This window comes from Dermacentor albipictus, chromosome 8, assembly GCF_038994185.2.
Source record: "Dermacentor albipictus isolate Rhodes 1998 colony chromosome 8, USDA_Dalb.pri_finalv2, whole genome shotgun sequence".
Taxonomy (NCBI): domain Eukaryota; kingdom Metazoa; phylum Arthropoda; class Arachnida; order Ixodida; family Ixodidae; genus Dermacentor; species Dermacentor albipictus.
In genome coordinates, this window is record NC_091828.1 from 102,840,242 (window position 1) to 102,855,881 (window position 15,640).

At 50.1% G+C, this 15,640-nt stretch overlaps 1 protein-coding gene across 3 annotated transcripts in view; it reads right to left on the bottom strand.

Moving 5' to 3' along the window:
• Window positions 1–2,850: 2,850 nt before the first annotated feature.
• LOC135913710 (cytokine-inducible SH2-containing protein-like) overlaps window positions 2,851–15,640 on the bottom strand; it is a 49,988-nt gene continuing 37,198 nt past the window's right edge. For 2 of the 3 annotated variants that reach the window (XM_065446306.2, XM_065446305.2), the window contains exon 2: window positions 2,851–7,964. In XM_065446306.2, the coding sequence (XP_065302378.2) occupies window positions 6,795–7,964 (1,170 nt within the window). In that variant the 3' untranslated portion in view covers window positions 2,851–6,794. The remainder of the gene's footprint in view (window positions 7,965–15,640) is intronic. The other variant, XR_011508034.1, reaches the window with a different exon arrangement.

Below are 15,640 nucleotides of genomic sequence, written 5' to 3' on the forward strand. Positions count from 1 at the left end.
GACACTTCTCAGCCTATAGACTGGACAGAAGGCGTGGTGATGGGACTTTTGGAATGGCGTCGCCGTCTGTTCTGCACCGCGAAGTGCATAGTCTGGCGGAATTCTTGGCGGGGGCTAGTCGGTGAACAATGCATTACGGAACGAACGCGAAAATTCGGAAGAGAAAAAACGAGATAGGCGACAGCAGAGAGAGCTACTATACCGATGCCCACTAAGGCATCTACTAAGACTTCGACAGGGACATCTAGTAACACGCCTACTAAAAGCGATGTCTACTAGACGCCTACTAAGAACGATGTCTACTAAAACATCGTTCCACAAGCGCCTTGTCAGCCGGGAAATCGTGCGCCAGAATTTTTCGATTCCTTACTCTATACCTCAGCCCTTTGTTGAAGACACTCCGTCACATATTCAACCGTACGTACGTCACCCGGCAAACGGACACCCTCGAGTCGGTCTGTCCTTTCTGAACCGAAAGCGAGAGTGACGTGGCGTCGCGGCGACGCCCTCTTCCCTCACGCGATACGGCGGTTGCAGGTGCTCACTTTCGTTCGCTCTGCTCCGTCGAGGCCCGAGCCAGCGTCACGAGCCCGCGAGACGCGGCGCCGGCTTTCTCGCTCGATGGGCCATTTGACGCTTTCGCACCAAAAAAAAAAAAAATACAAGAAATTCCGCAGATCCAACCCACATATTGAAATATATGTGAATTCGAAGTGGATCATCAAGTGCTGTAAATTTGTCCGTTTAATTACTGCTTCTCTGACGTGAAAAAAACTGGCGCGAGTGTCTGCGCCATGCTGCACAACCACGCTGCGCAATGTGACGCTCGCGGCGACAAGCACGGTGTCTTGATCGACGTCGTCTTCTGCGTCTCGTCTTCCTGCGCGCCCAACGTTGGAGGTCACGTGATCAAGCGCGCGCTGGGAGAGAAGAACGTGCGTCTCCTCCTCTAACCGGCTTTGGCTGCCCGCGCGGCTGTCTGTGCGCATACGCGACCCGCGTGCCGTGTGTTGGTCACACGCGGCGGGTGCCAGTCAGGGCTGCAGGGGCGAGCCGAGATGGCTGATAGCTTCGCGCGCGCTGTCTTCTGGAGCCCTTGTGTTGGAAGTCGCGTGATGGTGAGTTTGGGAGACAATTCGCAGCGGTGAATCGAACGGCTGCACGAAGCGTCCGCTTTGGGGGACAAATACGTTCGCTTACCGATGCCCGCACTTCTCATCACACCACCGTTGTGTGGGCGATTGCCGTCGTAGAGAGATCTGTTCGTGTTTGTCTGTGCGCGCGTGACAGCACGCTTTATAACTTCATCAGTAATCGAATGCTTGCTAACTGCAAACTTTGTTTCGTGTAATTGTCGGTGTTTTTCTATCGCTGTCAATGCTTCGCCTTTCGGGCATATCGGCGACTTTTTCTATTATTAACACTACGCGAAGCTCTTACAGCTGAATAAGGGTAAAACTTTCCATTTTTTTAATTTCGAGCAAGTGGGAGGTCATGCATTTTTACGTATTCTCTAGAATATTCGCCGTGTTGGTGGCGGGCGAGTTATCGAAACTTGCTAGATAGAATTTTAGGTTCGTTTAGAACGTAATAGAGCCATCTTCTACCTTTAAACTAATAAATAGACCCGTGTATATGATGTCAAAATCTGTGGTGTCAGGGAGAGCCGCTGCGATCGCTTTGATGTGTTGACGTCACATTTAATTCTTTCGCTTTTACGGCGAAGCTGTTAAGGGCTAGTTGCCCCAGGATCGTGTCCGTGCGTAGACACAAAACTATCATCATCAGGATTGGCTCCAGCGTCTCCTTCTTCCACAGCTGGCTCGTTGGCGCCCCTCGGCGCTCATGCCACTTCTTCCGAGTTGGCCATTATTAATTAAGAAACACAGGGACCTAACCAATTTTACAGCGAAGCTATTAAGAGCTAGTTCCCCCAGGATCGGGTCCGTGTGTAGACGCAATGCCGGGCCGACCCGCGGTGGAGGTGCAGTTCGCCATTAAGGGTCCCACGTGCACAGCTTCGCTGGTCAAAACTACTTCACAGGGTGGAAGGGCACTGAGCTTTTTTTTTATTATTATCTGGCTTCGCTAGCACCCTTCTATGGTAAGAATGGTCGTTTGCCTACTGCACAAGCATAATTTGTTAGTGCGTGCTAACTTATGAATAGAGTCCAACCTCGTCGTAACAAATCCGCTTGGCACGAAAATACCTTCGTTATGTCCGATATTTGTTGTAAGCATGTTTTCCTTACGTGTATGCTATATTGGCGAAAAACGTTTTATATTTACTTCGTCTGATCGATTGTCCGTTAAATCCATGTTCGTTAAACCTAGGTTTAACCAGTACTCACCTACGGGGCAGAAACCTGGAGGCTTACGAAAAGGGTTCTACTCAAATTAAGGCGAGTTAATGACATCTTAGTTGAAATCAAGAAAAAGAAATAAGCATGGGCAGGACATGTAATGATCGAGGAGGGAAGACAACCGATGCTCATTAAGAGTTACAGAATGGATCCCAAGGGAAGGGAAGCGTAGCAGGGGGCGGCAGAGAGTTAGGTGGGCGGATGAGATTAAGAAGTTTGCAGGCACGGCATGGCCACAATTAGTACATGACCGGGGTTGTTGGAGAAGTATGGGAGAGGCCTTTGCCCTGCAGTGGGCGTAACCAGGCTGATGATGATGAAACCGAGGTTTGACTCTACTCATCCTTGCTGTCCATTTTCACGCAGCAATTGAGTGTTGCGCATTCGCCTTCGCGCATGCTTTATTGCCGCCGTCGCTAGAGGTCGTAGAGCGGCGACTACCGCATGCAGACTGTACGGTGAAACAAAAAAAAATGAAGTCGACACGTTTAGTAGGAAATACCAGAGACAAATTTATTGTTTCTTGTCTTCGTCATATTTGCGGTAATTCTTTTCATTTTCTTATTCATATATTACGGTGGCTATGTTACACTATTTACAATGAACAGCTGCACCATTTCTCGGGAGAGAGATAGACATCGTATACACCGACACACTGTACATTCAGTTGCATACACACGTGCAGACACACATTACGATATACACACACACACACATACACACGCGCGCACGCGTAGTAGTTTCGGGGCCTTGCACAACATTCAGCACTTCTCGATTTGTTAAGGTAGAACAAGCTTTCTCTAGCAAGCAGTGGCGTGCACGTTTTGGCGTTGGAAGTTTTTCTTTCTTTCTTTTTTATCCCCACGCATTGCTAATAAACCGAAAGCGTGCAGAAGTATTTGCGCACCGAAGATTCGGATGGCCGCGGAAGGAATACGACCATGCCGAGATGACATTCCTAATACTGCGAACATGATTTATCTTTGAAAGTGAACTAGATTTCAAAAAGAAAGTTGTGGCTGTGTTAAAACGTCGCGGTGCGCCGTGTAGCGCAAGCCACAAGGACGAGAAAAGAGCCACCTACGAGACACGCCGCGCGAATTGACGAAATATAGATGTAGCAGATGTTCGACACGCGTCGTCTGCTACGAGTGACACAGAATGTCGTCTGCAACTGCCTACACCTAGCCTCACAGAATGTCGTCTGCAACTGCCTACACCTAGCCTCGTCTGCTAAAGAACCCGTCTTGCATTATGGATTTTCTTTCTTCTGTCCGTTGCTTCACGTGTTCAGGGAAATACATTGCCTATTTTCATGTCATAGGGAATGCCTTGCGAAACAAGAAATATCTTTCTCGTCCACGTATATATACGTTTTTCTTCGCCGTATTGAAGGCTGGCGCCTCTAGCAAGTTCTTTTAACGTTAATGTACTCGGCTATCGAGGTAACTTTCAAGTCGGCGACTCACACATTTAGTGAAGCTGCTCACCAATTCCACTTTTTGAATTGCCACAGCAAATCGGCTCCATTTTTTTCTTTTTCGCTAGATTCACTTCCAGGCACGTCACCTGTGGGCAGCTCGGCAAGCTAACAAACAGGTAATTTGATCTATCTTAGGCCACGGGCCATCCCTTCTAATAAAAGTTTCAATCAATCAATCAATCAATCAATCAATCAATTCAATCGATAACACACTCCGCTGGCAGAGGGCGCAGATGTCGGGTTAACTACTGCAAGACGACCGGATATTGCAGGAGCGACACGAAAGAGCGACGCCTATCCTCGCCACAAATCATAGCTTCCCGGCCAAAACGACGGCACGCCACAAACCTTGCACGCCTTCACAAAAGCCGCGCTCGTGGGCTCTTTTGAGCGACGCGTTCTTACGCGTCACCCGCAGCGGCTTGGCCCGCGCACAAATTTACGACTTCACGAGGAAGATACGGGCCGCTTGTACAAAAATACCGCGCGGCCGCGAATAAGGCAGCGACACGCATTCTAGAGAAGCAAAAAAAAAAAAAAAGACAGGTATGAAAAGCGTCACAACACCGCACCAATCGTGGAAACCGCCGACACTTTCGTTTTCCCTTTCTTGTGAACACTTGGGACGCCGGGAAGAGGTGTGCGGGTTACCCGACAGATGGCGGTAGCGCGCGTACGACACACACACAGACAGACATAGCCGCCATCTTGGTCCCAGAAGGCACCTGAACAGTAAAACGCGGTTTCTTCTTTGTATGCTCGTAGAGTCACTGGATAAAAGCCGACGCGCCTTTTAAAAGAACCAACAGTTCACAATCATGTGATCGGTCACGTGTTGCACACATTTTTTTTTTCCGACTAACATTTGTGCATGAAAAAGCGCTCCTTAACCACGCCAGTTGCGAAACTCTTAATCGACTGTGCGTCTCAGAAACAGGGGTACACCTAAACAGGGTGGGTCAGATTTTTGGAATTTGTTGCCCAACCTAGCGGCAGGCGAGATGAACTAGAACGTACCCGAGCAGTGGCACGCTCAATTTGATTTTCGACTCATCGGCGATGCACTTGTCTAAAAAAAAATAGTCACAGGAGGCTTTAGAGGCGAGTTGTGCAACTGATGCAATTAATGAGCTGTGGTACACCTTTGCTTACAGCACAAGATATCTCGGTTACTCGCTACGGCGCAAAAATCATCTGCTACTCGGGCGGGCCACAAGGTCGTCTGCTACCCGGAATGCCACAAAATCGTCTGCAACTCGGAAACCCGACACGTCTGCGACGTGAACTTGGCTTCGATGAACGTTTGAATGCCATCGTCTGCCATCGTTTTCTGTGACAACGCAGGCAGACGGTTTATACGTCTGACGAGGATCAGCGATGCGTAACGCCATAAAAATATTACTCGCGTTAGAAAACGCTAGCACTAGCGAGCAACTTAAATACGCTAAGCGTGCTCCTTATATATACTGTACCCGTTTTCACTTTCAAATTTCATTTCTCAACGCTGTTTACGAGCGACACAGCGGCATCCATTTCAAAGCAGACGATATTGTGGCTCCCTTCAAAAGGAATACATTTTAATCTCGCGCACTCATTTTTTTTGCTCTTGATGTCCGTGAATATACAAAAGACAGCTGCCCAGACAGATACACCGAAAAGCCTAATTTTCAATCCCGCAGAAAGCAAGCCAGTGCTAGAATTCCAAAAGAAAATGGAGCTGCCACAGACACTTCCCAAATGTCGTAAGCATGCACTTTTTGACATGGTACAGACGCAAGTCAAGGTTCAGTAATAATATTTTTTTAAAAATGACAACGGCCTTCGGCCAAAATTCAGGGGTAACAGATATACACGACAGCCTCGTAGACACTTTGTCATTATCTGGCACCGGAAATATTCAATGCACCAACGGCTACAACCGGACGCAATGATCAACTACACGGCTGAACCGAAAACAAAAAATAAAGTTTGTTTTCCTCGCTAGTGCAATAATAAACTGCAAGGAGAACGCTGCCAAAATTGAAGCTTCCGCAAAGGCACGCAAGAGACCCGAGTGAAAAGAGCCTGAAACGGTAAAAGCATTTCAAGGCGATGCGTGGACATTAGAGCAGGTTCCGTAAAACCCTGCAGTATAACCTGGTACGTTGGGTATTATTAGCACCACATCGATCGGTTTCCCTATCGAAAGAGCACCGATATAGACAGACGTCTTGAGCTTGAGGGTAATTAGAAACTGAGGTGAGACTTTACAGCCGCTGCTACTGAAATACCTAGTGAGCGACACGGCTCACGTGACCGAACGATTTTGCTAAAGCCTTTAAAAAATGTTGTGCTAATTGTGAAGCTAAATACTGTTGTGCAGATGTTATCTCAAGGCCGTATTTTTCACTCATCTCTCTCAAACAGTTTGATGAAACAGCATGAAACATTTGAAACAGCGTCCCAGAGAACTCGAACGTTCGGTTCATGATCGGACAGCAGGTACAAAGAACAACCTCGTGAAGAATCGAATAGGAGAAGGCGCGACGACAGGCTTTCAACAGGAAGTCTGTGCTCTGCCAAGTCTGATTACATAGCTTGTTTGTTTGTTTTGTTACTTTTGTACTTGGTGACCGTAAGCAGCACTATATATTAAAGAAAAAAATGCGAAAGCAGAACAGAAAGCTAACAGCAAGGCGCTGCGCTGAAGTCATCATCCAGTGACTCTACAAGCTGGCTAATTTCTTCACGACACTGTGTAGGAACTGCGACTCGTGGGTGGGGCCCAGTCACGGTGAAAGAAAAGCACAATCCTCGCACCCCCACCACCACTGCCGCCGCCGGACCAGAACAGGGCCGCACAAGGGTGCCCCGGGGGTTTGGGAGGAAGAATTCGCAAACCCCGCCAAAAAAAAAAGAAAAAATGTAACACGGGAGAGGTGGGGGAGGGGGCTCATGTAACGCTTTGGTCAGTGTAGGTGGGGGTAGTCCCTGAGGTAGTCCTTTAGCGCCGCCGGAAGCGGTTCCACGTCCCTGCACTCGGAGGACGCCGCGGTCACCGCGCTCACCGCGCTCCGGTTGAGCGCGATGCGGCACAGGTGCTGGAGCGACGCGGGCTCCCGGTACAGCGGCCTGGTCAGCACGATGGGCAAGTCCCGGCGGCCGTGACCGTCCAGCCACACGCACATCTGTCCCTTGGCCGAGCGGCTGAGCCGCACGTAGTGCTCCACGAGCGACACGACGCACGAGAACCACGGCATGCTGCCCGCCAGCGCGTCCTCGCAGTCCAGCCGGAACTGGCCGCGCCAGTAGTGGATGCGCACGCTGGTCGGGCCCCTCTCCGTCTGCACGCTCAGGGCGAAGAGGAACCGGTTGTCCGAGCTGTCGCGCACCAGGAACGTACCCACGGGCCGGCCGCGCAGGTGCCGGCCGGCCTCCTCCCAGGACAGGCCCTCGTAGTAGTAGCCGCTGGTGCGAAGCGTCCGCAGGGCGTCCCGGACGCGGCTGAGGTCGACGTCGCTCGCCGCGCCCGCTGGTGCACCGGGAGGTGGGGAGAGGTGGGGGGGCTGGTTGCCGTAGCGCTGCTGCTGAGCGTTCGTAGGGGGAGGAGGAGGGGACGGCGGCGGCGGCGGGGCTTCCATGAGGCGGTCTTCCAGGAGGCCGGAGGAAGGCTTCCCTTCTTCCTCCCTGGGCGGCAGGAAGGCGTTCCTTCCGGCGGGCGAGGAGGCGTCCTGCTGCGCGGTCCAGCAGGGCGCCGTCGTCGTAGAGGCCGGCTTGGCGCTCCAGCTGGACTTGCAGCAGCACCGGCAGCAGCAGGGCGACGTCGTCGTCGTCGCCGCCGCTGGGTGGAGTTGGGGGGACGCGTGGGAGGTGCCGTTGGAGGAGGCACAGATCGGGAAGGCGACCAGGAAGAGCGCCTGCTTGTCGGGCAGCGCCGCACAGCCGTGCGCGGTGGCCGACTGGGGCGGCAACGACGCGGCGGCGTGCGGCGGCGGCGACCGAAGTTGAGCCGACCACATGCCGCCGCCGGACAGCGGCGACCACACCAGGTCAGGGCAGCAGCAGCAGCTGCAGGGCGAGGCGCAGCTCGCGGCGCAGGACACGGGCGCGGCGATCGCCGTCCGGCCACCGACCACCATCTGCGAAGAAGAAGCAAGCAGACGAACGTTTAGGTTGGCGTGCATCTGACTGCGGTGGTCACAAACAGCAGACGACAACAATCTTATGCCAACTCGCGATCAGAAATAACAGACGGCTAGCTAACACGCAGCAGACGACAACAATCTCACGCGAACCGATGATGTGGAATCAATGGACGATCAGGTTTCTAGACAAGCAGGCAAAAAGCGGCTTTTAGTCCAGAACCCTTCCTCACAAGGAAAAGTAAAATTGAATTAATTCACTAGCAGACGGCAACAATCGTACGGAGGACATGGGTAGATCATCAGAAACAGCAGACGGCTAATTCAGGAACAGCAGACAACCAATACGGTGCGCAAGCATTGTATGTGACACATAGACGGGTGGTCAAGAATAGCAGACGACCGCTTAATCTGCAGAACTGAAACAGGCGAATGGTGATCGTCACAAGCAGATGGTTGACAGCGCGCCAGGCTCTTTTAGCACTTCTTGCACACAAGGAGCTAGCTGCAAGCGAAACGTAAACGACTTGCGCAGCGCGCTGTCAACATCGTGCCGGAGTCTTATGCGAGAAAAACGAGGACACGCAGGCGAAACACGTCAGGAATAGCAGGTGCGTGCCTTAGAAAGCACGCAATAACTCGAGGGTACCAAAATAGCCCGACACTTCACGGCAGTGCGTCAGAGAAAGACGTCTGCCCTGGCTCGAAACAGGCACGTGACAGCTTGAAGGCTTTCTCTATCTACACTATACCATGGACGTGGTGGCGTAAGCGCGAAGTTTGGGGCGTTCTGCATACGATCATGTACATGGTGATGCGTCGCGATTCCGCAAGGCCCTCGCATCGCCAAGAACAAGATGTCAGTGCAATGCATCCCTTATCTTTTTTTTTAGCGTGTCAAATTACGACGTCGTGTTAGGCACATCAGGAGGGACGCAGTGTAGAAATCCGTAGTAATTTCGATCCCGCATAATTCCTTCGCGCTCACCGAAATGCGGGCTGGCATGTTTTGTAGTTTTCCATCAACGTCACATAGTGTCCCGTTCAAAGCCGTGACCCTGCAAGACTCGTACTCAACGGCCGACCCACGGGCGACGGATCGTCGCAGCGAAGACCAAGCCGACACGAAGTCCGCCCAAGCTGCCGCGAAGTCCGCGCCGCTCGAAATAGCGCCAGTCAAGGGGAGTTTTATAGCTACTCGGCGCGGATATGCGAATCCTGCACGGAACATCCCAACACCTCTGACCGCGGCGACTTCAATCGCCTGCACGTGACGCTACGCAGATGTGTACGAGCTCTCACGAGCGACGCGGTCTCTTTCCTTACTTCCTCGAGACGCCGCTTGGGGGCGCCCGCGAATCGCCAAGCACGTGAGGCATGACTCGGGGCCACCCACACGTGGAAAGGTGTCGTGACGCGAGTGACCTCGCGGTGTGCCACGGAGCGCTCAAACACAAACCACAGTCGTCACGAGAACGTGGAGCTGTACCGTCACCATCACCTCGGAGGAGCGTGTTACACGGAATCGTTATACGTTATGTGTATAAAGTGTGGAAGGTCAGCTTAACTATACACGACCACACGCCGTGAGCAGCGAGTGCGTCGCCAGAAATCGAGGGAAAGGAGTCTCGGAACGCAGGTTTCCGTGTCTCCTGGGTATATTCGCATTGTTTGCATGTGCCGAATTTCTGCAGTGCGTTCGCCGTGCAAAGTCGCCGGACATAATCATCATCATCATCAGCCTGGTTATGCCCACTGCAGGGCAAAGGTCTCTCCCATACGTCTCCAACTACCCCGGTCATGTACTAATTGTGGCCATGCTGTCCCTGCAAACTTCTTAATCTCATCCGCCCACCTAACTTTCTGCCGCCCTGTGCTACGCTTCCCTTCCCTTGGGATCCAGTCCGTAACCCTTAATGACCATCGGTTATCTTCCCTCCTCATTACGTGTCCTGCCCAGGCCCATTTCTTTTTCTTGATTTCAACTAAAATATCATTAACTCGCCGGACATCAGTGCATCCTTGATCTGGCTAACGCTTAAGCATACCTGGGAGGGCAGACATCGGACATACTGTCGCAGCTGCTGCTCCGATTTAACAGCGAACATGGCACAGGCTATAGCGGGTATTGTACACCTGCGAAGACGCAAGGCTAAACAAAGAGGAACCTTGACAGATTGATCACGGCACTAAACGCAATCGGCAACGAGAGACCGACGTTCACGAATATCCGACAGTCGTTACCGAGTCGACGGTTTTCTGTTTCATTGTGCTGTCAACGTCGTGCAATGTTTTAGTGAATCGACATCAACTGCGTAGATTATAAAACGTCTGTATACTTCTTTCTCGACCGCCGCTGATTGCCTTTCTAAAAACAACCCCTTCGGACAACCATATGAATGACAACGGACCGTAGGAAACAGACCAACGACCGTTGTATATAAACAATCTATATACACCTAACGCGACCAACAGCAGCTCATAACAGGAAGTCCGTGAGAAAGCAAATCCTGCCACTTGAAGTTTATTCTTCAGTATAGGTGCAGTATAGACATGATAAATTCCGTTTTATTTGCGAACTGTCAATGTTTACCCTATGGTTCCAACAAATCACGCGATAGAGGGACTTGCAATGAGCTCGCCACAGGGACACTCGCCAGATTATAAGCAAAGCAGACGATGCTGAAAATAAAATAAAAATATAATGACGCCCTATGCCGAGAGGCTCCGCAAAGCCACCGCCACGCGACGCCTCTCCGCGCGCGATAAAACGAAAATGCACGTCTGCCGAGCCGACAGGCGGCGACGACCGCTATACGCGCGCGTAACTCCGCACAGCTGGTCCGTAATTTTGAGAACCCAATTCCGGTTTTTTTTTTTCTGCGCTTACCAGGAAACCCCCGCACACCCGCTGAATGGCGGGAAGCAGCCAGGTTTCCCACAACGAGCGTCTATCTCGGCGTGCGTGCGTGCGTCTGTCTCCAGAGCGAAGCACGTTCCAGAATACTGCCGTCTGGTGAACAACCGTCAGCGCCGAACGTCTGCCATACGCATACACCAGACGGCGATATTCTGGAAAGCGTCTGCTATAGATACAGCAGACGTTTTTTTCCGAATGCGTGCGTCTGTCTCCAGAGCGAAGCACGTTCCAGAATACTGCCGTCTAGTGCACAACCGTCAGCGCCGAACGTCTGCCACACGCATACACCAGACGGCGATATTCCGGAAAGCGTCTGCTATAGAGATACAGCAGACACTTTTTTTCCGAATATCGCCCACTGCTGGCAGTTTACGCCAAAAGTCTGCCGTAGCGTATAGCAGACGACTTTTAAAATGTTGCCGTCTGCTGGCCGTAGCTCCGAAAGTCTGCTACAGTGTAGCAGCCGGTGCGGTGCGCCTGTCTCAGAGCCAAGCACTTTACAGAATATCGCAGTCTGGAGGCCGTAAGCGCTAAAAACCAAATACGAAGTCTTAGCACCGCAGCATTGGGTAAGGAATTTTTGCAGTGGCTGTTGCGAGCTTCTCCGTGACGCAAAACGATTACCGCGTTAACTTCCTCCCCTCAGAGTACTCCGTGGGATCCTTCTCAGAATTCGCTGACTGCAATCGAAACAATTTTAGTACCCGCAAATTTGCTTTTCTTGCGTAATCCGCGCGTCTTACTTCACTCTCAGCGGTCTCTTCATAATTAGTCCGTTCTTTTGCGACTTGCAGTGCTGCTTTTTTTTTTCCTTTCATTTATTCGTTTAACGTTACCGCAGCGGAATCGCGCTCGCATGCAACGTCTAATGATTCCCTGGAACCCATGTAGGAATGTGTTCCTGGAGCGAGTTGTTACAAAATTCTTCTCGGAGGTTGGCAATGTGAATATAAAGGCTTGGAAACACCTGACGCGGAGATACGCTCTGACTTCGGCGTAGCCAACGCCGAACAAGCCTTCCGAAACGCGTTATATACGTCACTCACGACGTTTTAGCAGCGACTATTGGGATAACACAAATGCTTTGCGCGTACAACGTTAACAGTTCCTATTATGCATGCTTGAGCGTCGATTAAAAGAAAATGCTGCCCCATAAATCGCCAACCTTTTAATCGGTTGCTTTCGCTGTACCACTGTACAACTTGCGAAACAAAAAGAAAAGGTACGACATTTTTTTGCCTTAAATGCGGTTGCTTATTGAAATGGGCTGTCGTTTGAAATGAGCGCTAAATGTGTACCCGTACTTTCAAATAACTACACAGCACGCCATTCCTGAACGACTGACATTTAAAAAAATAAATAAATGAATAAGAAAAAACAAATAAAATTAGTAGATAGATAGATAGATAGATAGATAGATAGATAGATAGATAGATAGATAGATAGATAGATAGATAGATAGATAGATAGATAGATATAGATAGATAGATAGATAGATAGATAGATAGATAGATAGATAGATAGATAGATAGATAGATAGATAGATAGATAGATAGATAGAGCAGCTGTGAAAGACGTCTTACAGGAGGGCTCGGCGTTAATATCTTGACCACCTGAGTGCTCTCTTGAAGGTCCCTAAAATCTCGGTACACACGACCGTGTCCGCTCCGCGTGACAAAAAAAAAAAAAAAAAGCTTCTCCTGTTCACTTATGAACAGGCGCCAAATTGCGCGGACAGCAACGTCACCCGGTCACGAATGTTCATTGATCGCTCCGCGGTTAGCGCAACCGACGTACTGTGTGTATATAGAGTGACAGAACGTGGCGGTGGGCATAATAGGTATATACAGAAGGTCACGTGACGAGGTTTTTCTTTTTTTTTGCTTCTACGAGGCGAAGGCGGCGTTGGCTAACGAGTGTTGGCCAACCAAGGGCTAACGAGTCCCATTGACCGCCGCCCCGCGTGCGACGATACACACCGCAATGGAAAAGGAACATGTCGGCCATGCACAAACAGCGCAAGCTGAACGTGTTCAGATGTATCAATTCTAACGTCAAGCTAAAGCAACGAAGAATGAAAAAAAAAGAAGAAAGAGGAACGAGACATCAGAGCGAAGGAAAGTGTGATTGCGGACACCTCGATGTGGCAGCGTCTGTTGCTGGAGAGAGAGGGAAAAAAAAACGCGTTTGAGAGAGACCTTTTGTACGCCACGGCCCCCCTTTTCACGCATAGATTTTTACAAAGTTGCAGTATCTCGACCACAGGCTTCTCGCGCCTGGAATGATCACGCTTAGCAAGTTGCGAGTGGCGGAAAATGCTGACGCGATGCCGGAGTTGCTCTCGAAAAAAAAAAAAAAACGCCAGGGTCTTCGAGTCGTCGCCCTTATCGTGACGTCACAACACCGAGCGAAGTTTGCTGACGTCGGGCAGGAATAAGTCCAGATACGGTGACGACGATCGATCTGTCGACGGCAACCGAAAGGGAGATTAAAGGGGACGCTGGAGGCAGAAAAAGAACGAATCCGCTCGGACTCGATGAAGTACTCTTTCAGAACCCAATTTTCCCAGACGTCGCGCCAGTATAGCTCGATTATGATCAGATAAAATGAAAATTAGTTTCGTTGTTTCTTAATTTCGCGCCGAAACCGGGTCTTTTCTAGCTTGCTCTTACAGTAACAGGCACTTTTTTCTTGCGTGTGCACTGTACCAAACCGTACACTACTGTACTGCACTGTACATCTACTAATCTATCTCAACTCATTTGTTTCCTTCGCGCGTTTATTTAATGGCGTATTTCACAGCTCGTTTCAGAGCGCTCCGATACCGGGCTCCGAAGGTCGTTTTTTTTCTTTTTTTTTTTAACGAGCAACTAAGCTTTAGTGCATGCGAACATAATTTGCCTCAAATGTCGATAATGAAGTCCGATGAACGAAATTGGAGCCCGTTGTCTCGTAACACCGTTTCAACACCTCGGTTGCACGCTTCTGCAGAGTGCGCTTTGTAACGACCTTCGCCAGTTAACTATAACTGACTATCGATTTCGACGCGTTCGCTTCCATTGTGTTCAGGCACAAAACTTTGTGTATTGCGTACAGAGCTATCGAAATTTCGCTGCCCACCTCGTCGTTGGGGAAAGAAAAAAATACTCTGGCATGTAGCAACGCGTCACATTTTGACCCGCCGTGGTTGCTCAGTGGCTATGGTGTTGGGCTGCTGAGCACGAGGTCGCGGGATCGAATCCCGGCCACGGCGGCCGCATTTCGATGGGGGCGAAATGCGAAAACACCCGCGTGCTTAGATTTAGGTGCACGTTAAAGAACCCCAGGTGGTCGAAATTTCCGGAGTCCTCCACTGCGGCGTTCCTCATAATCAGAAAGTGGTTCTGGCACGTAAAATCCCAAATATTATTATTATATTAACGCGTCGCATTATCCCCGACGAAGTTCTGCGAGCGATTTCACAAATACCGGAATTCTATTTCGCGCTGAGCGCGCAATCGGCGCACGATCGCGGCGATCCCTGCGCCAAAGCCGGCTCCCAAATACGAGAAGAGTACGCTTCGAAATTTGTGACGTCACACGGGCGCGTCGGCGTTAAGGTGTTTGGGATTAAAGGGAAGAGTTTGGCACTCGTTTTCTTATACAAGAAACAACAATTTTTTCCGCCAAAACGACTGCCTAAAGAAACGACATTTGCGAAAATATTTTACCAGCCCAAGCAGCGATCTCTATGAAGCCTCCCACTGGACCCGCGGCGCAAAAGTGCGGACAACCTGCGGCGCGAAACAGACGCGTCGACGCCGCCAGTGCGCGTCATGTGGTTAGCGCCAGGAGAGCTCATGTGGTTGGCGCCAGAAGAGCGCTCGACGCTACCACGGGCTATTTCGAAGGCTATGTTTCACAACAAAACGCCAACGATACATCTCGCGTCCCACGCAATTTTAAATAACAAAGGTTACCACATAAATGAACACTTTGCAATGCCGATGGCTTCTACACTGGTATTAGTTCGTGGAAACTACACACACACACACACAAACAAACGTCTTAGCATGTTGCCTCCCGAAAGATGCGCTGTTCAGTCGTACCATACAACACCGACGTCAGCCCGATATCTACACCACATGCACACATGCGGATGTGCAAACATAAAATAAGAAAAAAAGAAGCATCCCATCGCGGGTTCAGCCGACGCCCTTACCAAGCTGCATACGCCAGATTTCTAAATGTCTGGTGAGAAACCGGCAATACGTCAAATGTCACCGAAAAGCGATCGCAAAAAAAAAAAAACGCAGCGGGTACGATCGTTCCAAAATTACAAGAATCACCGCGTCCAAATGTCAGCTTCTTCGCACTAGGCGTATACGTTCATTATAATACTTTAGGTGTTCCAAGCAGTACAGGACTGATAGAAAGAGAAAACGATCTGCAGAACGATTCGAGGGGTTGACCCGAGACCAAATGCGATTTTTCTATTCAAGTGCATAGGAGACGGAGAAGCGCCATCTTGAAACAACCGCCGAGTCGATGTGAATTATATTCGTTGCATGTTTAAAAAGTTGAATTACACCGGCTGTAGCAAGCAAAATTGTTATGTTAGGCTTCGCACTTTCTTGCTAAAATTGTCGAACATCGGTAAGTTTAAAAAATAAATCTGAAAACGATGTCTGGACATTCGTAATTCTACACAAAAAAGAAAAATGCAGCAGTTATCTTAGGCATATAAATTGCATCTGTTAAGAGTACCTGAAGC